The sequence below is a fragment of the Dendrobates tinctorius genome, unplaced genomic scaffold (assembly GCF_039654945.1).
Source record: "Dendrobates tinctorius isolate UK_male_01 unplaced genomic scaffold, ASM3965494v1 ptg000270l, whole genome shotgun sequence".
In the NCBI taxonomy this organism is placed as follows: Eukaryota; Metazoa; Chordata; class Amphibia; order Anura; family Dendrobatidae; genus Dendrobates; species Dendrobates tinctorius.
Window position 1 is genome coordinate 44,998 of NW_027361937.1, and position 19,516 is coordinate 64,513.

The following is a 19,516-nucleotide window of genomic DNA, read 5'->3' on the forward strand; positions in this document are numbered from 1 at the left end:
CGCTCTGGTTCTAACCCCAGGCTGATGGGATCATATGGGATATTAGGGGTAGTAGTCTGGTGGCTCTGGCTGACAGGATGATGTGGGATATTAGGGGTAGTAGTCCGGTAACTCTGGCTGACGGGGTGATATGGGATATTATAGTGAATGTGGCTCTGCGGTGTGGGCGGGGCTATACACTCAGCTTTATATATAGATATAATCATTATCATTTGTTATAACTAACCGCAGTTAGTTACTATGCCCGGCCAGCGCCGGGCTCTTCAGCTAGTATATTATATAATCAGACACTGGGTAATTGACCTTTTGAGTGTAATGTCACTCAAGGTATGCACCTTATGCCCACATTACCATTGCGGGCTTCTCCACCCCCATACCTTTACAGTTTACATACTCCCTGATGAATCCTCTGTACTGAGGAGGAAACGCATAGGGAGGGTGACCATTTCTTTGGAGTATTCTTTAGGCAGTGCTACATTTAAGTTCTGCCCATGTCAGGCTTGGAGCAACACATGGGGCACAACAGGGTAAAATAGAAATGAATCCTGCCTTTAGGAATATGTCTTATCATGGCACATTGGTGAGATCGAATCTTTGTACAGTCATGGCCAAAAGTTTTGAGAATGATACAAATATTATTTTTTACAAAGTCTACTGCTTCATTTTTTCTAATGGCAATTTGCATATACTCCAGAATGTTATAAAGAGTGATCAGCTTAACAGCAATTACTTGCAAAGTCAATATTTGCCTAGAAAATGAACTTTATCCCCCAAAACACATTTCAACATCATTGCAGCCCTGCCTTAAAAGGACCAACTAACATCGTTTCAGTGATTGCTCCATTAACACAGGTGTGGGTGTTGATGAGGACAGGGCTGGAGATCAATCTGTCATGATTAAGTAAGAATGACACCACTGGACTCTTTAAAAGGAGGCCGGTGCTTGGCATCATTGTTTCTCTTCTGTTAACCATGGTTATCTCTAAAGAAACACATGCAGTCATCATTGCACTGCACAAAAATGGCCTAACAGGGAAGAGTATCGCAGCTAGAAAGATTGCACCTCAGTCAACAATCTATCGCATCATCAAGAACTTCAAGGAGAGAGGTTCCCTTATTGCCAAAAAGGCTCCAGGGCGCCCAAGAAAGACCAGCAAGCGCCAGGACCGTCTCTTAAAAGTGTTTCAGCTGCGGGATCTGGCTACCAGCAGTGCAGAGCTTGCTCAGGAATGGCAGCAGGCAGGTGTGAGTGCATCTGCACGCGCTGTGAGGCGGAGACTCTTGGAGCAAGGCCTGGTCTCAAGGAGGGCAGCAAAGAAGCCACTTCTCTCCAGGAAAAACATCATGGACAGACTGATATTCTGCAAGAGGTACAGGGAGTGGACTGCTGAGGACTGGGGTAAAGTAATTTTCTCTGATGAATCCCCTTTTCGATTGTTTGGGACATCTGGAAAACGGCTTATTCGGAGAAGACCAGGTGAGCGCTACCACCAGTCTTGTCTCATGCCAACTGTCAAGCATCCTGAAACCATTCATGTGTGGGGTTGCTTCTCAGCCAAGGGAATGGCCTCTCTCTGTCTTGCCTAAAAACACAGCAAGAATGGTACCAGAATGTCCTCCAAGAGCAACTTCTCCCAACCGTCCAAGAGCAGTTTGGCGATCAACAATGCCTTTTTCAACATGATGGAGCACCTTGCCATAAAGCAAAGGTGATAACTAAATGGCTCAGGGAACAAAACATAGAGATTTTGGGACCATGGCCTGGAAACTCCCCAGATCTTAATCCCATTGAGAACTTGTGGTCAATCATCAAGAGACGGGTGGACAAACAAAAACCTTCAAATTCAGACAAAATAAAAGCATTGATTTTGCAAGAATGGACTGCTATCAGTCATGATTTGATCCAGAAGTTGATTGAGAGCATGCCAGGGAGAATTGCTGAGGTCCTGAAGAAGAAGGGTCAACACTGCAAATATTGACTTGCTGCATTAACTCATTCTAACTGTCAATATAACCTTTTGCTACTCATAATATGATTGCAATTATATTTCTGTATGTGATAAAAACATCTGACAAACACACATAAAAACCAGAGGCCAGCAGATCATGTGAAAATATAATATTTGTGTCATTCTCAAAACTTTTGGCCATGACTGTATATGAGCACTGGTTTATTGAGCACTTGCACTTTATATCCTTGTATTGATGGTGGTCCTTGTGTGTTTATTTTATCCTAGGTTCTGTTAATTGTACCATTAAAGTTTATACTTTAACCCCTTCCTGACATGAGACGTACTATCCCGTCCACGGTACCCGGGCCCGTATGACCGGGGACGGGATAGTACGTCTACCGCGATCAGCGGCGCCCACGTGGTGAGCGCCGCTGATCGCGGCCGGGTGTCAGCTGATTATCACAGCTGACACCCGGCACAATGTGTCAGGGGCGGTCACGGACCGCCCCCGACACGTTAACCCCTTGCACACCGCGATCAAACATGATCGCGGTGTACCGGGGGTTAAAGGGAAGCATCGGCAGGGAGGGGGCTCCCTCCGTGCTTCCCTGAGCCCCCCACGGCAGCGCAATGTGCAGCGCTGCTGCGGGGGGCTCCTTTCCTCCAGGCCCCCGAATCCAAGATGGCGACGGGGGCCTTCGGGGGCCTGGGGAAGCTGGCTTCCTCAGTGCCTGCAAAGCGCAGGCATGAGGAAGCCTTGTGCACTGCCTGTGACAGATTGCTGATCTGTCACAGTGATCTGTGATGTGACAGATCAGCGATCTGTCACAGGACAGTGATGTCCCACCTGGGACTATGTAATAAAGTAAAAAAAAATTAAAAAAAAGTGTAAAAATAAATTTAAAAAAATCGCCAAATAAATTAGTAAAAAAAAAAAAAAATATTCCCCAATAAATTCATTTTTTGAAAATAATAAAAAAAAACAATAAAAGTACACATATTAGGTATCGCCGCGTCCGTAACGACCTGCCCTATAAAACTGTCCCAATAGTTAACCCCTTTAGCGAACCCCTTAAAAAACAAAAATAAAAAACGAAGCAAAAAATAATGATTTATTATCATACCGCCAAACAAAAAGTGCAATAACGCGCGATCAAAAAGACGCATATAAATATCCATGGTACCGCTGAAAACGTCATCTTGTCCCGCAAAAAACAAGCCGCCATACAGCATCATCAGTGAAAAAATAAAAAAGTTATAACTCGCAGAATAAAGCGATGCAAAAATAATTATTTTTTATATAAAATAGTTTTCATTGCATAAAACCGACAAAAACATAAAAAAACGACCTAAATGAGGTATCGCTGTAACCGTACTGACCCGAAGAATAAAACCGCTTTATCAATTTTACCGCACGCGGAACGGTGTAAACGCACCCCCCCCCCCCAAAAGAAATTCATGAAACGCTGGTTTTTGTTCATTCTGCGTCACAAAAATCGGAATAAAAAGCGATCAAAAAATTTCACGTGCCCGAAAATGGTACCAATAAAAACGTCAACTCGTCCCGCAAAAAATAAGACCTCACATGACTCGGTGGGTCAAAATACGGAAAAATTATAGCTCTCAATATGTGGTGATGCAAAAACTATTTTTACAATAAAAAGCGTCTTTTAGCGTGCGACAGCCGCCAAACATAAAAACCGCCATAAATAGTAAATCAAACCCCCCGTTATCACCCCCTTAGTTAGGGAAAAATAAAAAAAATGTATTTATTTCCATTTTTCCGTTAGGGTTAGGGTTAGGGCTAGGGTTAGGGCTAGGGGTGTGTTGGGCTAGGGTTAGGGCTAGGGTTAGGGCTAGGGTTAGGGGCGTGTTGGGGTTCGGGTTGGAGTTAGAATTGGGGGTTTCCACTGTTTGGGCACATCAGGGGCTCTCCAAATGCAACTTGGCGTCTGATCTCAATTCCAGCCAATTCTGAGTTGAAAAAGTCAAATGGTGCTCCTTCCCTTCCAAGCTCTGCTATGCGCCCAAACAGTGTTTTACCCCCACATGTAGGGTATCAGCCTACTCAGGACAAATTGCAAAACAATTTTTGTGGTCCAATTTCTCCTGTTACCCTTAGGAAAATAAAAAATTGGGGGCAAAAATATCATTTTTGTGGAAAAAAATGATTTTTTTATTTTCACGTCCGAGCGTTATAAACTTCTGTGAAGCACTTGGGGGTTCAAAGTGCTCACCACACATCTAGAAAAGTTCCGTGGGGGGTCTAGTGTCCAAAATGGGGTCACTTGTGGGGAGTTTCAATAGTTTAGGTACATCAGGGGCTCTCCAAACGCACATGACACCCGCAGACCATTCCATCAAAGTCTGCATTCCAAAACGTCACTGCTTCCCTTCCGAGCCCCGACGTGTGTCCATACAGTAGTTTTCTCCCACATATGGGAAATCAGCGTACTCAGGACAAATTGGACAACAACTTTTGGGGTCCAATTTCTCCTGGTACCCTTGGGAAAATAAAAAAATGGTGACTAAAAGATCATGTTTGTGGAAAAAATACGAATTTTTTATTTTCACGCCCGGGCGTTGTAAACTTCTGTGAAGCACTGGGGGGGGTCAAAGTGCTCACCACACATCTAGATAAGTTCCTTGGGGGGTCTAGTTTACAAAATGGTGTCATTTGTGGGGGGTTTCCACTGTTTAGGTACATTAGGGGCTCTCCAAAGGCAACATGACACCCGCAGACCATTCCATCAAAGTCTGCATTCCAAAACGTCACTACTTCCCTTCCGAGCCCCGACGTGTGCCCATACAGTAGTTTTCTCCCACATATGGGGTATCAGCATACTCAGGACAAATTGGACAACAACTTTTGGGGTCCAATTTCTCCTGGTACCCTTGGGAAAATAAAAAAATGGTGACTAAAAGATCATGTTTGTGGAAAAAATACGAATTTTTTATTTTCACGCCCGGGCGTTGTAAACTTCTGTGAAGCACTGGGGGGGTCAAAGTGCTCACCACACATCTAGATAAGTTCCTTGGGGGGTCTAGTTTACAAAATGGTGTCATTTGTGGGGGGTTTCCACTGTTTAGGTACATTAGGGGCTCTCCAAAGGCAACATGACACCCGCAGACCATTCCATCAAAGTCTGCATTCCAAAACGTCACGACTTCCCTTCCGAGCCCCGACGTGTGCCCATACAGTAGTTTTCTCCCACATATGGGGTATCAGCATACTCAGGACAAATTGGACAACAACTTTTGGGGTCCAATTTCTCCTGGTACCCTTGGGAAAATAAAAAAATGGTGACTAAAAGATCATGTTTGTGGAAAAAATACGAATTTTTTATTTTCACGCCCGGGTGTTGTAAACTTCTGTGAAGCACTGGGGGGGTCAAAGTGCTCACCACACATCTAGATAAGTTCCTTAGGGGGTCTAGTTTCCAAAATGGTGTCATTTGTGGGGGGTTTCCACTGTTTTGGTACATCAGGGGTTTTCCAAACGCGACATGGTGTCCAATCTCAATTCCAGCCAAAAACGTCAAATGGCGCTGCTTCCCTTCCGAGCTCTGCCATGTGCCCAAATAGTGGTTTACCCCCACATGTGGGGTATCAGCGTACTCAGGACAAATTGCACAATAACTTTTAGGGTCCTGTTACCCTTGGGAAAATAAAAATTGGGGTGAAAAGATCATTTTTGTGGAAAAAATATGATTTTTTAATTGTACCGCTGTACGTTATAAACTTCTGTAAAGCCCTTGTGGGTTCAAAGTTCTCACCACATATCTAGATAAGTTCCTTGGGGGGTCTAGTTTCCAAAATGGGGTCACTTGTAGGGGGTTTCCACTGTTTAGGTACATCAGGGACTCTCCAAACGTGACATGGCGTCCAATCTGAATTCCAGCCAATTTTGCATTGAAAAAGTCAAACTGCGCTCCTTCCATTCTGAGCTCTGCCATGCGCCGAAACAGTCGTTCCCCCCCACATATCAGGTATCTGCGTACTCAGGACAAATTGCACAATAACTTTTGCAGTTCGATTTCTCCTGTTACCCTTGGTAAAATAAAAAAAAATTGAACCCGAAGTATTTTTTTTATGAAAAAAAGTTAGATGTTCATTTTTTTTTAAATATTCAAAAAATTTCATGTGACGCACCTAAAGGGTTAATAAACTTCTTGAATGTGGTTTTGAGCACCTTAAGGGGTGCAGTTTTTAGAATGGTGTCACTTTTGGGTATTTTCTATCATATAGACCCCTCAAAGTGGCTTCAAATGTGATGTGGTCCTAAAAATAAAATGGTGTTGTAAAAATGAGAAATCGCTGGTCAACTTTTAACCCTTATAACTTCCTAACAAAAAAAAATTTTGGTTCCAAAATTGTGCTGATGTAAAGTAATCATGTGGGAAATGTTAGTTATTAAGTTTTTTGTGTGCCGTATCTCTGTGATTTAAGGGCATAAAAATTCAAAGTTGGAAAATTGCGAAATTTTCGCCAAATTTCCGTTTTTCTCACAAATAAACGCAAGTTATTTGAATGAAATTTTACCACTAACATGAAGTACAATATGTCACGAGAAAACAATGTCAGAATCACCGGGATCCATGGAAGCGTTCGAGAGTTATGACCTCAAAAAGGTACAGTGGTCAGAATTGTAAAAATTGGCCCGGTCATGAACGTGCAAACCACCCTTGGGGGTGAAGGGGTTAAGCATTTATAAGATTTTCTCTCCCTGCTGATATTGGATATTGCCTATTGAGAGATCATTTAGGTCTCCCATATCGTATCAGACTCTGGCTGTTTTTTTTCCCATTGCTAGTTACCAGTACAGTGTGTGCATTAAAATACTTATTGGCCGTCATCTGCCGTTTCCAGCTCTGCTCCAGTCCACTCCTGCAGCTGTGACCAACTGGCTCACACAGCGTAGTCTTTTGTGGACCAGAAGTCACTTTCTCTGTTGGTCTATGAGACTCTGAATGAGGTTCTCCTAGACTTGCATTAAAAAAGGATCTAACGGTCCACTGCATCATCCGACTAGGTACAACTACAGTCACTATGCTGGAGAGGATTGGGGCAGTGTTGAAAACTGCGTAAGACAGCGATGGGTAAGTATATTAATGCGCCCATTGTACATACACTACTGATGGCTAACAGAGGGGGGAATAAAGAAAAATGCTGCACTGGTCCTTTACCACCCATTTGCTCAAAAGGCACTACATTGGGCAACAAGGAATGCGGCTGAGGAAACAAAAATTGCGATAGTGAGCGTATTACAATCTGGTCTGTCACTTTTCAGATCAGTGTAGCACAAAAGAAGTTAGAGCCAGGATCTGAACCAGACCGTATGGAAAGAAGCTGGTTCCAAACCAAGGAGGAAAGGAAAAAGGAAAAATGTAAGTAGATAGCTACAGTTCAATACTTAATTATCTTGTAAATAATTATACATCCCCCCTTTCCACACCTTGGTTTTCCAAAGAAAAATTCTCTGCCGATTTGACAACTTCATTATACAGTCCTGTTGCAGCTGTGTTCTCTGTTCTGAATCAATGCCTGAACAACCCATTTTCTAAATGAGCACCCTCTTACATTCAGCTGATTGTCACACGAGCAAGCAAACAAAAGTTTAAAATGTTCTTGTCTGATTCTACACCAGTGTCCCATGCGCTTCAGGAGTTTGATCTGGCTCTAAGAGGAAAGAAAAAGAGGAAGAAATTCCTGGAAAACACAAAAAAGAAGGGAGAACTGACAGTAGGTGACCTCCTTGGTGCTGTACTTTTTCCATAAATTGTGCGCTATCCCAAATGACATTAATACTCTCTCCTAAACAGCCAGAGGAGCGCTCTCAGTTCGAGGTGCTGAAAGCTCAGATGTATGCAGAGCGAGCCGCCAAGAGAGACCGCAAACCGAAGAGGGCTAGAGCCATGCCACCTGATGAGGACCCTGCAGGTAGGGTACTGAAGGGGGGTAGGTTATCGCTGCAGAACCAGTAAGCATTTTGTGGTTTGGGAGATCCAATATTGTATATTTCTATGCTTTTCTTCTTATAGCTTTAGCCAAGCAAACAAAACCAAAGAAGCAGAAGAAATCCACAGTGTTTGATGAAGAACTAACCAACACAAGTCGTAAAGCTTTGAAACAGTACAGGGCAGGGTAAGTTATGCCATGATCAGCAGGTATCATGCATGTGCCCTATTCTAATGAATTCAATTCCACACCTCTGATGTGGAAGCGAGCCATGTCTGATCACCCCTATAAGGGAAGGTTCTGTGACCAGTATTACATTTTTATCTCATGGCCTCTCATTTTGTTTCCATTCATTCCTACGATAGTCTCACAGCAGTTTTATGTCCTCATAAAATGTTATCCCCATGCTATCAGTAAGGATCATGGGCATAAACCGACAGAAACCAATGTAATAAATTCTCCTCCCGTTAGTTATATTCTGTACTTTATGCCCTCCAGATAATGAATATGAAATTATTTTGTTCCTCTCCCTTTAGACCATCATTTGAGGACAGGAAGAGGCTGGGAATTCAACACAGGAAAGGAAATTTCAAGTCAAAATCTCGGTGTGTATTACATTTATTTGGTTACTATAGTCCCTTTACCTGGAGACACAATCATTTAACCTTACCAGACAAAAACAATTTTGTTGAAAGGTGTTCTACACATGGATTTAAGAAAGGCGAAGTTCATGCATCCGTGTTTAACCGACAGAAAACTGATGGCATCCTTGTGCTCATTTGGGGGACACGAGCCTGCCACTATGCAAAAAGTTAGCTCCTCCCCAGCAGTATACACCCACCAACTGGCACAAGGTTAATCAGTTTTAGCTTAGTGTCAGTAGGAGCAGACATGGGTCTGGACTTGGTCCCGTTTCTACCTTAAGTTTGATGTTTATATCTTGGATACAGCTTGTGATTGCAACAGAGAGGAGTTTTCACTGTCATCCCATGTAGAGACCGAGGGCATTGTGGAATTGTCACTACGGTTTCCTCTCTGCTCTGCGAGGCAGGACACTAACACAGCAAGACTGTTTGAGGCTTCCCAGCAGAAGGTCCTTTTCTCCATACCCCTGCCAACTTTCCCTTCAGAGCCAGCTGGTGCGGGGAGGGTTGACTGACCCATTAACTTCCAGCTGCCATACAGAAATGCTCCCCCTAGATGTAGCCATTTCAGGTTGTCATGATTTTTGGGGCCGATTCATTGCGCATGCCAATCTTAATGAGTAGGCTCACTGTTGTACTATGGGACTAATTCTCTTAAGAGGCTCTGCTAGAAATGTACTCTAGTAGGGCGACTGGAGGATGTTATGCCACTAAAGTGGTGTAACTCATTAATTTGATGGGGGGGGGGTGTAGCCACACCGCTTCGCACCCATGCTACACCCATATTGCCATAGCTAATCAGGACTGGTGTGAAAACACTAAATTCTGTAATATACAGTACAGACCAAAAGTTTGGACACACCTTCTCATTCAAAGAGTTTTCTTTATTTTCATGACTATGAAAATTGTAGATTCACTCTGAAGGCATCATAACTATGAATTATCACATGTGGAATTATATAATTAAAAAAGTGTGAAACAACTGAAAATACTGTGTCTTATATTCTAGGTTCTTCAAAGTAGCCACCTTTTGCTTTGATTACTGCTTTGCACACTCTTGGCATTTTCTTGATGAGCTTCAAGAGGTAGTCACCGGAAATGGTTTTCACTTCACAGGTGTGCCCTGTCAGGTTTAATAAGTGGGATTTCTTGCCTTATAAATGGGGTTGGGACCATCAGTTGTGTTGTGCAGAAGTCTGGTGGATACACAGGTGATAGTCCTACTGAATAGACTGTTAGCTGCTTTTTTCTTGCCATAATACAAATTCTAAGTAAAGAAAAACTAGTGGCCATCATTACTTTAAGAAATGAAGGTCAGTCAGAAAAATTGGGAAAACTTTGAAAGTGTCCCCAAGTGCAGTGGCAAAAACCATCAAGCGCTTAAAAGAAACTGGCTCACGTGAGGACTGCCCCAGGAAAGGAAAACCAAGAGTCACCTCTGCTGCGGAGGATAAGTTCATCCGAGTCACCAGCCTCAGAAATCGCAGGTTAAGAGCAGCTCAGATTAGAGACCAGGTCAATGCCACACAGAGTTCTAGCAGCAGACACATCTCTACAACAACTGTTAAGAGGAGACTTTGTGAAGCAGGCCTTCATGGTAAAATAGCTGCTAGGAAACCACTGCTAAGGACAGGCAACAAGCAGAAGAGACTTGTTTGGGATAGAGAACACAAGGAATGGACATTAGACCAGTGGAAATCTGTGCTTTCGTCTGATGAGTCCAAATTTGAGATCTTTGGTTCCAACCACCGTGTCTTTGTGCGACGCAGAAAAGGTGAACGGATGGACTCTACATGCCTGGTTCCCACCGTGAAGCATGGAGGAGGAGGTGTGATAGTGTGGGGGTGCTTTGCTGGTGACACTGTTGGGGATTTATTCAAAATTGAAGGCATACTGAACCAGCATGGCTACCACAGCATCTTGCAGCGGCATGCTATTCCATCCGGTTTGTGTTTAGTTGGACCATCATTTATTTTTCAACAGGACAATGGCCTCAAACACACCTCCAGGCTGTGTAAGGGCTTTTGGACCAAGAAGGAGAGTGATGGGGTGCTACGCCAGATGACCTGGCCTCCACAGTCACCAGACCTGAACCCAATCGAGATGGTTTGGAGTGAGCTGGACCGCAAAGTGAAGGCAAAAAAGCCAACAAGTACTAAGCATCTCTGGGAACTCCTTCAAGACTGTTTGAAGACTCTTTCTGGTGACTACCTCTTGAAGCTCATCAAGAGAATGCCAAGAGTGTGCAAAGCAGTAATCAAAGCAAAAGGTGGCTACTTTGAAGAACCTAGAATATAAGACATATTTTCAGTTGTTTCACACTTTTTTGTTAATTGTATAATTCCACATGTGTTAATTCATAGTTTTGATGCCTTCAGAGTGAATCTACAAATTTCATAGTCGTGAAAATAAAGAAAACTCTTTGAATGAGAAGGTGTGTCCAAACTTTTGGTCTGTACTGTATTTGCACAATTTCCAAATTGTCGAAAAATATTCTGACTTATTAAGGTGTCTTGCATCAGAATCTTGGCTTAAATACCTCAGTGAATCAGCCCTTATATATACATTTTGCATTTTGGAGATGGTTGTGTTTTATTTAGTAGAGGCTCTAATGATTTACATTTTGTTTGTCAGGTATCGCAGGAAATGATCGCACTGGATGTCACACTTGCAGGGCAGTGGAGCTGGCGCTTACTCACACAGAATTTCCATTTGATGCAGAATCTCTCTGCATCGGACTTTGTAGAACTTTCATCTTGACCATTACATAATATAATGGTTCAGCACTGTATGGATGGTGCCTGGAATAATCAGTTGGCAGATGTACAATGGACTTTACTGAGGATTGCGATCTGTTGATAATTGTATGATATGAAATATGTTTTAGAACTCTGAGAATATACATAAAGTATTTTGAGAGCAAAGAAAGTAATAATAGATTTAGCACAACTCTGAAGTTTTTGTTGGGCGATCCAGACTCTGATATTCTCAACTTATTGCTTGCAGTAGGCTTGATAACTAAAAACTAAGGTCTTGGTCACACATCCGTGTATCGTGATCGGAGTATGGAGCAGTCACAGAGCTCCTGACTAGTGATGAGTGCATATACTCGTTACTCAGGTTTCCACGAGCATGCTTGGGTGGTCTCCCGAGTATTTTGGCGTGCTGGGAAATTTGGTTTGTGTCGAAGTAGCTGCATGATTTATGGCTGCTGGACAGCCTGAATACATGTGAGGAATGCTTGTTTGTTAGGGAATCCCCACATGTATTCAGCCTGTCCAGCAGCCATAAATCATGCAGCTACTTCGACACAAACCAAATTTCCCAGCACGCCAAAATACTCGGAGGGCACCCGAGCAAGCAACGAGTATACTCGCTCATCACTACTCCTGACCTGAACCTGACATCCTCCTATTTGTATACCAGACTCCTACAGACGTGTGAATGGAGCATAACTGGGATGCTTTCGCTCTCCGGTTTAGCAAGGAAAAGCTTTCAGGAGCTACAGCTGACAAGCTCATGAGCAGCTTTATATCGGTAATTGGAGGTATGCGTCAGACACTAGTTGTCTTGCCCCAATATCCACATACTTGTGAAGATGGTGATAAAACTCGAGTGCATTCAGAATACAGGATGAAAGTGAAGTGTTCCATCCAGAAGGACAAATCTGCTGTTTTCCAGCATCCGTGTTGTGCACAAGATTAAGAAATCTTAGGGAGAGCAAATCTGCGGGATAAAGTGACTATGGATTTTGCACTAGAAATGCTCTCTACTGTGTAGACATTTGTACAGCTGCTGTAGTTATCCAAATGGGGTTTGTAGATAAGTACCCTCATGTGGCAAAATTTTAAGTTGTATTAACCAGGGCTGTGGAGTCAGTAAGCCAAAACTCCGACACCTCAATTTCCATGACACCGACTGACTCCCTCATACATGGCTCATGTTTAAATTTACTGTAGTAAAGTGGTAACATTAGACTAAATCATTAATACAATAATCAAGCCAGTTAGAACATAAAATATATTTATTGGAATACAACTTTAGAACAAAAAACTTTTGCATATTTACAATTTATTTTACACTATGCAGTAAGTGGATAAAAAACCAGTTTTCAACAAAAACGTACTGAATAGCATTTGTGTAGTCTTAAGAATTTCTTCTGAGAAATAGAATTGCCTCCATCAGATCATCCATCATTGACCTCAAATCTGGCCTAATTATTTTAAGGCTGGAGAACAACCTCTCTACACTAACTTGGGTTGGTGGCAAAGCAGTAACCACATGGGCAACATCTCTAACAATTTCAAGGTATAAGGCTGGTTTCACACTTGCGTTTTTTTTCGCGGTATTTTAGCGCTAAAAAACGCATGCGTTTTTTTTTCCTATACTTTGCATGGGATGCGCTTATGTGCGCATACACATGCGTTTTTCCGCGCATGCGTTTTTTTGCAGTATGCGCTCGGGCGCACAAAATGCATCCTGTTGCATTTTTTGGGCGTCCGACTTGCCTCAAAAAAACGCATGCGCGCGCAATGCGTTTTTTTACAGCAAGACACCCATTATAAGTCTATGGGTGCGCATTGGCATGCTTATGTATGCGTTTTTTTGCGCATGCGTTTTTTTTTTACCATTAGTTGGACAATGGAATTTAGGGGTTTGGGTTAGAGTTAGGGTTAGTTAAGGGGGGTTAGGGTTAGCTAGGGTTTAGGGTTAGTATGGTTTGGTTAAGGGTTAGGGTTAGTATGGTTTGGTTCAGGGTTAGTAAAGTCATGGTTTGGGTTAGTGTGAGGGGCCACCTAATGTTGGAAAAAAAACGCAAACGCGGTAAAAACGCATAAAAACGCTGCGTTTTTTTCATGCATGCTCATAAAAATGCTTGAAAAAAACGCAGCATTTGTATGCGTTTGTATGCGTTTTTTCAATGCGTTTTTTTGCGGGAAAAACGCGCTGCAAAAAAAAGCAAGTGTGAAATTAGCCTAAGGGTGAGTGCACACAGTCCGGATTGTGCTGTGGATTTTTCCGCGCGGATTTGCAGGTAAATCCGCAGGTAAAATGACCTGTGGCTTTGCCTGCAGTTTGCCCCTGCGTTTTTTGACACCTGTACAATGGAGCAGGTGTCAAACCGCTGCAGAATCCGCAGAAAGAATTGATATGCTGCGTATTTAAATCCGCACAGAAAAATCTGTAGCATGTGCACGGCAGTTTTTAAATTCCATTCATTAACATTGTACTGTACATTGCGGATCCGCAGAGGCAAATCCGCAGGCAAATCCGCACCGTGTGCACACTCCCTAAAGGAATTGCCTCGTGCACAGTCAGTTTTGATGAACAATTGAACTCTTCTACTTCTTTTAGAGCAAGTGAAAAATTTTGATGGAATACGGTCAATCTCTTCTATAGGAGTGGAATCTTTTTCCCTGTGGCAACACTTTGCCTGCTCCATGTCATCCAAATACTTGTCAAAACCAAACTCCTCATCTGATGAGGATGAAGGAACAGCAGTAGCAGCACTGGCAGGACTAGAGTCCTCTTGCTTTTGGTTGTCCTGTAGCCCACGCATCCTGACTGCTACCTCAGGCAGAGCTTCTTTTCCTTTAGTAAGCTGTTGATCATCCAATAATATATGATGATTCGGGTCCATATAAACAGCTGCCAGAAGAATTTTATTTTCTAATAGCAGTGCGCCTCTCCGTTTTATTGAAGCAGCAATGCCATCTGCAATTAAACCTCCTCTTTGGGACAGGCAAAACAACAAGTTCTTCCACTCCTTTATAAAAATGTCAGGAGTTAAATCCTCAGCTTGTAACTTTTTAGTCACTGTAAATGGGTGATGAAGCAATACCTTCAATTCAGCCACCTGTGTCCATTGACCTTCATGTAGTGTTACCTGAGGGTTGGCCATATCTATAAGGAAGGGTTTCAGCTCAAGAAATAGCTCAATCATTAAATAGGTGCTGCCCCACTGAGTGGCTTGATCCACAATTGCCCATTTTCAAGGACATCTCTTCAAGATGGAATCAATTTTAGGGGTTCTGGCAGCAAAAGCCAATTTCATCACTTTGCTAAACAGAGTTCCAGAATGTCCCTCTTGCAGAGTATCTCTTATTGCCAGCTGCAGCTTTTGCACAACACAGCGCATGTGATACATAGGTGTGAAGCAGTTTCAACAAGATCAGATGTAGTAATCTGTTTGTTCCTCCGTTATGGGAACGGGACTGTGGCCTTCCATCTCCAACATACTGAATGTGAAATGTTCTTCTAGCTGCTGTTCACCTTCATTATTTTTATTCCTCAGTTTAATTGTACTTATCATGTTTGAAGCATTATCAGATACAATAGCAAGGACCTGTTCTTTTTTTAAATCATAATCTTGCAGAACTTTTTCCACTGAGGTCTGGAGAAACTGGCTGCTGTGATGAGCTTTAGTATCTTTTACTGCCTACGTCTTAGTAACAATGTTTTTCCATCATACATGTTGACACCACGAGAGAAGGGATCCGCCCTTCAGGGACAGGAAACCTTAAAGATAAAAGGGGCGGCTCCTCTCTCTGCATCAGTTGGTTTTCTGTCCTTGATTGGGAACCCTCAAGATGAAGACTCTTGAAGAAAGAAGAGGATGCCTGCGTCGGATGGGTTTTAGCAGGCACTGGTCTGCTGCATCCGTCACCAGATGCCGGTAGTCGCCTTGGGGGCCATGTATTCCCATGCCCCCCCTGAGCAAACGCATGGCCACAGCCCGTGAGGCAATGCCCAGGTGAAGACAGGAGCCTCGGCGGACACATTGGGTGCACCCTCCCTGATGCCAAAATGTCCTACAAGTTATATGGAGGTCCTCGGAGGTCACTTTCTATGCACCCTCCCTGTTGACATCTGGTGGCCATGAAGCCTGTGAGGCACATCGGTGTCCGGGCGAATTAAAACTCCGACGAGGCCAGATTTATCTACCCTCCCTGTTGAGCCCAAGACGCCGGGCCACCATTTAAAAAAAAAAAAAAGTCTGGAAGGAAGGAGTGTATCTAGGACTCAGTGGTGGCCAGCGGCGTGGTTGCTCGCTCCAGGCGAAGTCCAGGTCCATGAGGCAGGTATGGAGGGAGCAGCGGGGTCGGGTGTCATGGTGCTGGAACGCCGAGAACGAGGTACCCGGAGAGACTATGGAGGCGGGTAGGCAAGGGGAGCGTGTACCGGAAGTGATCCGGATGTTGCCCAGACGTGCATCGGAGGTGAACCCCAGGTGGTTGCTCGGTGCGCACACAGGCACAGCGCACATGCGTGGGGATAGATCCAGGAAGCGCAAGCGGCTGGCAGGTGCAGGATCAACCAGGTGATCAATTAATTAAAAAAAAAAAAAAAGGGCAATGCTGTTATTTAAAGGCAGTCAGAAGTGCTGGCGGGCATCACCGGCCATTCTAGGTTGAACGTGACTGCTCTCGTCAGGTGGCAGCCGCTAAACAGCTTGTGAGATGGAGAGCCTTTCACCAGAGCACTTACAGCCGCACCAGGAGGTACAGGAGAGGCGGTCTCGTTCAAATGAGAAGAGCCAGACGCACCGCAGCAGCAGTGGAAGCCGCTCGGGCAGTGCACGGGCGGATGTTCGCCGTTCTGAAAAGGAGGGGTCCATAGTCTCGTTGGGAGACAGTGAGAAGACCAGTCAGCCTCCAGATCTGGTACCCGTCCTGTGAAGCGTCCGAGTGGTGAGTGAGCTTCGAGAAAGTCCAGCACGCTAATGTCTGTTCTCTTTCTCATCTCTCCCGTCTTTTTACATACATTGGTGGGGTGGAGTATAGGAGGTCCCTAAGAAGAGTAAATCAAAATCTAAGAATAAGGAATGTCCCTCATGTAAAAGCCCCTTAGGAGCATCCTGGAATAAGACATTGTGCCAGGACTGTATTGATAAAACAGTAGCGGAGGAGATGCCCTCTTTCGCTGAAAACCTGAGATCCCTGATTCAGTCAGAGATCTGTAAGTCGGTGAGGGCTTTACAGACTACGGATATGGATAGCAAAGCAAGGGATAGGTCCAGCCCCTCGTTAGTGTCTCAAGAGGACTCCTCGGGATCAGAGGAAGATTCGGATAGATCACGTTACTCGGAGAGTAGCTCAAATAAGGGAGATACTTTCCCAGTGGAAGCTACAGACAGGCTTATAGACGGCCCAGGAACTCATGTTCGGCGGCTTACCAAAGAAAAAACGTAGAGTCTTCCCTATTAGCGAACAGCTGCAAGGACTTATAAAAAGGGAATGGGAAAAACCAGAGAAGAAGTTACAGATAGTCAAATCCCTAAAGAGGAGGTACCCCTTTGATGAAGAGGCATCCTCATCCTGGGACAAGGCTCCAAAGATTGATGTAGCAATCTCAAAGGTCGCCAGAAAGTCCTCCCTGCCATTTGAGGATTTAGGTTCCCTCAAAGAACCTATGGACAGAAAGACGGATAGCTGTCTTAAAACAGCCTGGGAGGCATCGGCGGGGACACTAAGGCCGGCCATCGTGGCCACTTGTGTGGCTAGATCCCTAAAAATATGGGTTAATAACCTGGAGGATCAGCTACAGCAAAGAGTCCCCAGGGAGACTATCGTAGAAGCAATACCGGCCATAAGTGCAGCAGCACTATTTCTAGCTGAGGCTTCGGCGGATTCAGCAAGGCTAGCAGCAAAATCAGCAGCTTTGGCTAATGTGGGACGCGGTGCGGTGTGGCTCAAATGTTGACCGGGGGACACACAGACAAAGATGAAACTGTGCTCTCTGCCGTGTGAGAGAATTTTCTTGTTTGGACCGGCATTGGATGACGTGTTAGAAAAGGCCAGCGACATGAAGAAAAATTTCCCAAAACAGCCATTTCAGGCCTTTCAGCGCTCCTTTCAAAAGGGCCGGAAGTCCAGAAGACAGCAGTACAAGGACCGAGACAGAAACAACTCTGACAAGCGATCCAGAGGAGGGAGAGGCTTCTACTTCGGCAAGCCCTCCAAAGACACCAAAAAACCCTCCCAGTGACGGTCCTTCTCAGGTGGGAGGGAGGTTCTCCCACTTCCTTCCAGCCTGGGAGAGGATCTCATCCAGCACCTGGATCCGGCAAATTGTGGGATCAGGTCTGGAGTTAAGGTTCCACCACTGGCAGCCACAAAGATACATGCAGACTTCAGTACAGTCCTCTCAAGAAAAACAAGAGAGTCTGGAAGGGGAAGTAATCTCGCTCCTAGACAAACATGTCCTGGAAGAGGTTCCGGTAGAGGAAAGAAAGGAAGGTTTTTACTTCCTCCTATTTCTTATTAAAAAAAAAACAGACAATTCCTGGAGGACAATTATAAATCTGAAAGGCCTCAACAGGCATCTGATAATCCCGTCTTTCAAGATGGAGACGATAAGGTCAGCAGTAAAACTCCTCTTTCCTCATTGTTATATGGCAGTCCTGGACCTCAAGGACGCTTATTACCATGACCCGATCCGGCAACAAGATCGCAAATATCTCAGGGTGGCAGTCCAGATGGGGTCACAGTGGCGTCACTTTCAGTACAGGGCTCTGCCCTTTGGGGTAGTGATAGCCCCTCGAGTTTTCACAAAATTGATTGCAGAGGTCACAGCGCATCTCAGAGAAAAAGATACTCTGGTGATACCATATCTGGACGACTTCTTGATAGTGGGAAGAAATGTGATGGAAACACTACAGACACTGGGATGGCTGCTGAACCTCAAAAAATCCAAGCTGGAACTGGCAATGATCCAGAATTTCTTGGGGCTAACGGTGGACTCGGTGGTGCAGGAGTGTCGACTCCCAGATTAGAAAGAGGAAAAAAATCAAACAATTAATTTTAACAACAATAAAAAAGCCGGAAATGACTCTGAGAAAGACCATGTCGGTGTTGGGGTCTCTAACCTCCTACATACCAGCGGTGAAATGGGCCTAGTTCCATTCAAGGGAACTGCAATGGTGTGTGCTGCAGAAAGACCTGGAACTTCAGGGACAGAGCGGAAGCTCACCCTCCCGGACTCTGTACTCCAGTCACTCAGGTGGTGGTTGCAGATAGAATCAACCCTGAGAGGAGTACCCTGGACATACACAGCCTCCAAGGTATTCACAACGGATGCCAGTCCTTGGTGGTGGGGAGCCCACCTAGACACACTATGGCTCCAGGATCCCTGGGCCCAGGAGGAAAGAAATCTATCCTCAAATGATTGGGAACTTCTAGCAATCGAAAGTGCGCTAAAGGGGTGGTTATCACACTTAAGAGGACACCACGTGAGAGTCCAATCGGACAACCGAACAGCGGTCGCATATGTAAACCACCAGGTGGGCACCCGTTCTCGGTCATTGATGCAGATAACAAAGAGGATCATGACTCTCGCAGAACACCATTTCCTCTCATTGTTGGCCCTGCATATCCGAGGAGTAGACAACCTGAAGGCAGACTTTCTGAGCAGGAATCACTTGAGGCAGGGAGAATGGTCCCTAAAAGAGTCCGTTTTTCACCTGATAGTTCAAAGTCCGGGCTACATTTGACAGCCTGGAATTTTTAAAGGTCACTACTAGAGAAAATGGGATTCTCAGCTGGGTTAATATCCACCTTACTCAGTAGCAGAAAGCCAGTGACTACCAAAATTTATGGGAGGATATGGAGAAAATTCTTATCTGTCTCTGGGCCAATACGGGAAGGGGAAGTCCCGATAGTGGCAATACTGGAATTTCTGCAGAAAGGTTTAGAGCTGGGGTTAGCTGTCAGTACCCTCAAAGTACACGTCTCAGCCTTGACAGCATTGTTTAACTGTGATCTGGCAAATAATAGGTGAGTGGCCAGGTTTATCCGAGCCTGTACTAGAGCTGAATCTGTCCCGTCTCCTACTCCTCCTCCTCGGGATCTAAATTTAGTCTTATCATCTCTGACAGAGAGTCCGTTTGAATCACTAAACACAACATCAGATAAAATTTTAACATTAAAAACAGCCTTATTAGTGGCGCTCACATCAGCCCGT

The 19,516-nt window shown here is 44.4% G+C and overlaps 1 protein-coding gene across 1 annotated transcript in view; it reads left to right on the forward strand.

Moving 5' to 3' along the window:
• DDX27 (DEAD-box helicase 27) overlaps window positions 1-11,491 on the forward strand; it is a 51,385-nt gene extending 39,894 nt beyond the window's left edge. Inside the window, exons 16-21 of the mRNA XM_073559310.1 lie at window positions 7,243-7,339; window positions 7,600-7,694; window positions 7,775-7,892; window positions 7,994-8,096; window positions 8,447-8,515; window positions 11,189-11,491. Coding sequence (XP_073415411.1) covers window positions 7,243-7,339; window positions 7,600-7,694; window positions 7,775-7,892; window positions 7,994-8,096; window positions 8,447-8,515; window positions 11,189-11,204 — 498 coding nt within the window. The 3' untranslated portion in view covers window positions 11,205-11,491. The remainder of the gene's footprint in view (window positions 1-7,242; window positions 7,340-7,599; window positions 7,695-7,774; window positions 7,893-7,993; window positions 8,097-8,446; window positions 8,516-11,188) is intronic.
• The last annotated feature ends 8,025 nt before the right edge of the window (window positions 11,492-19,516 follow it).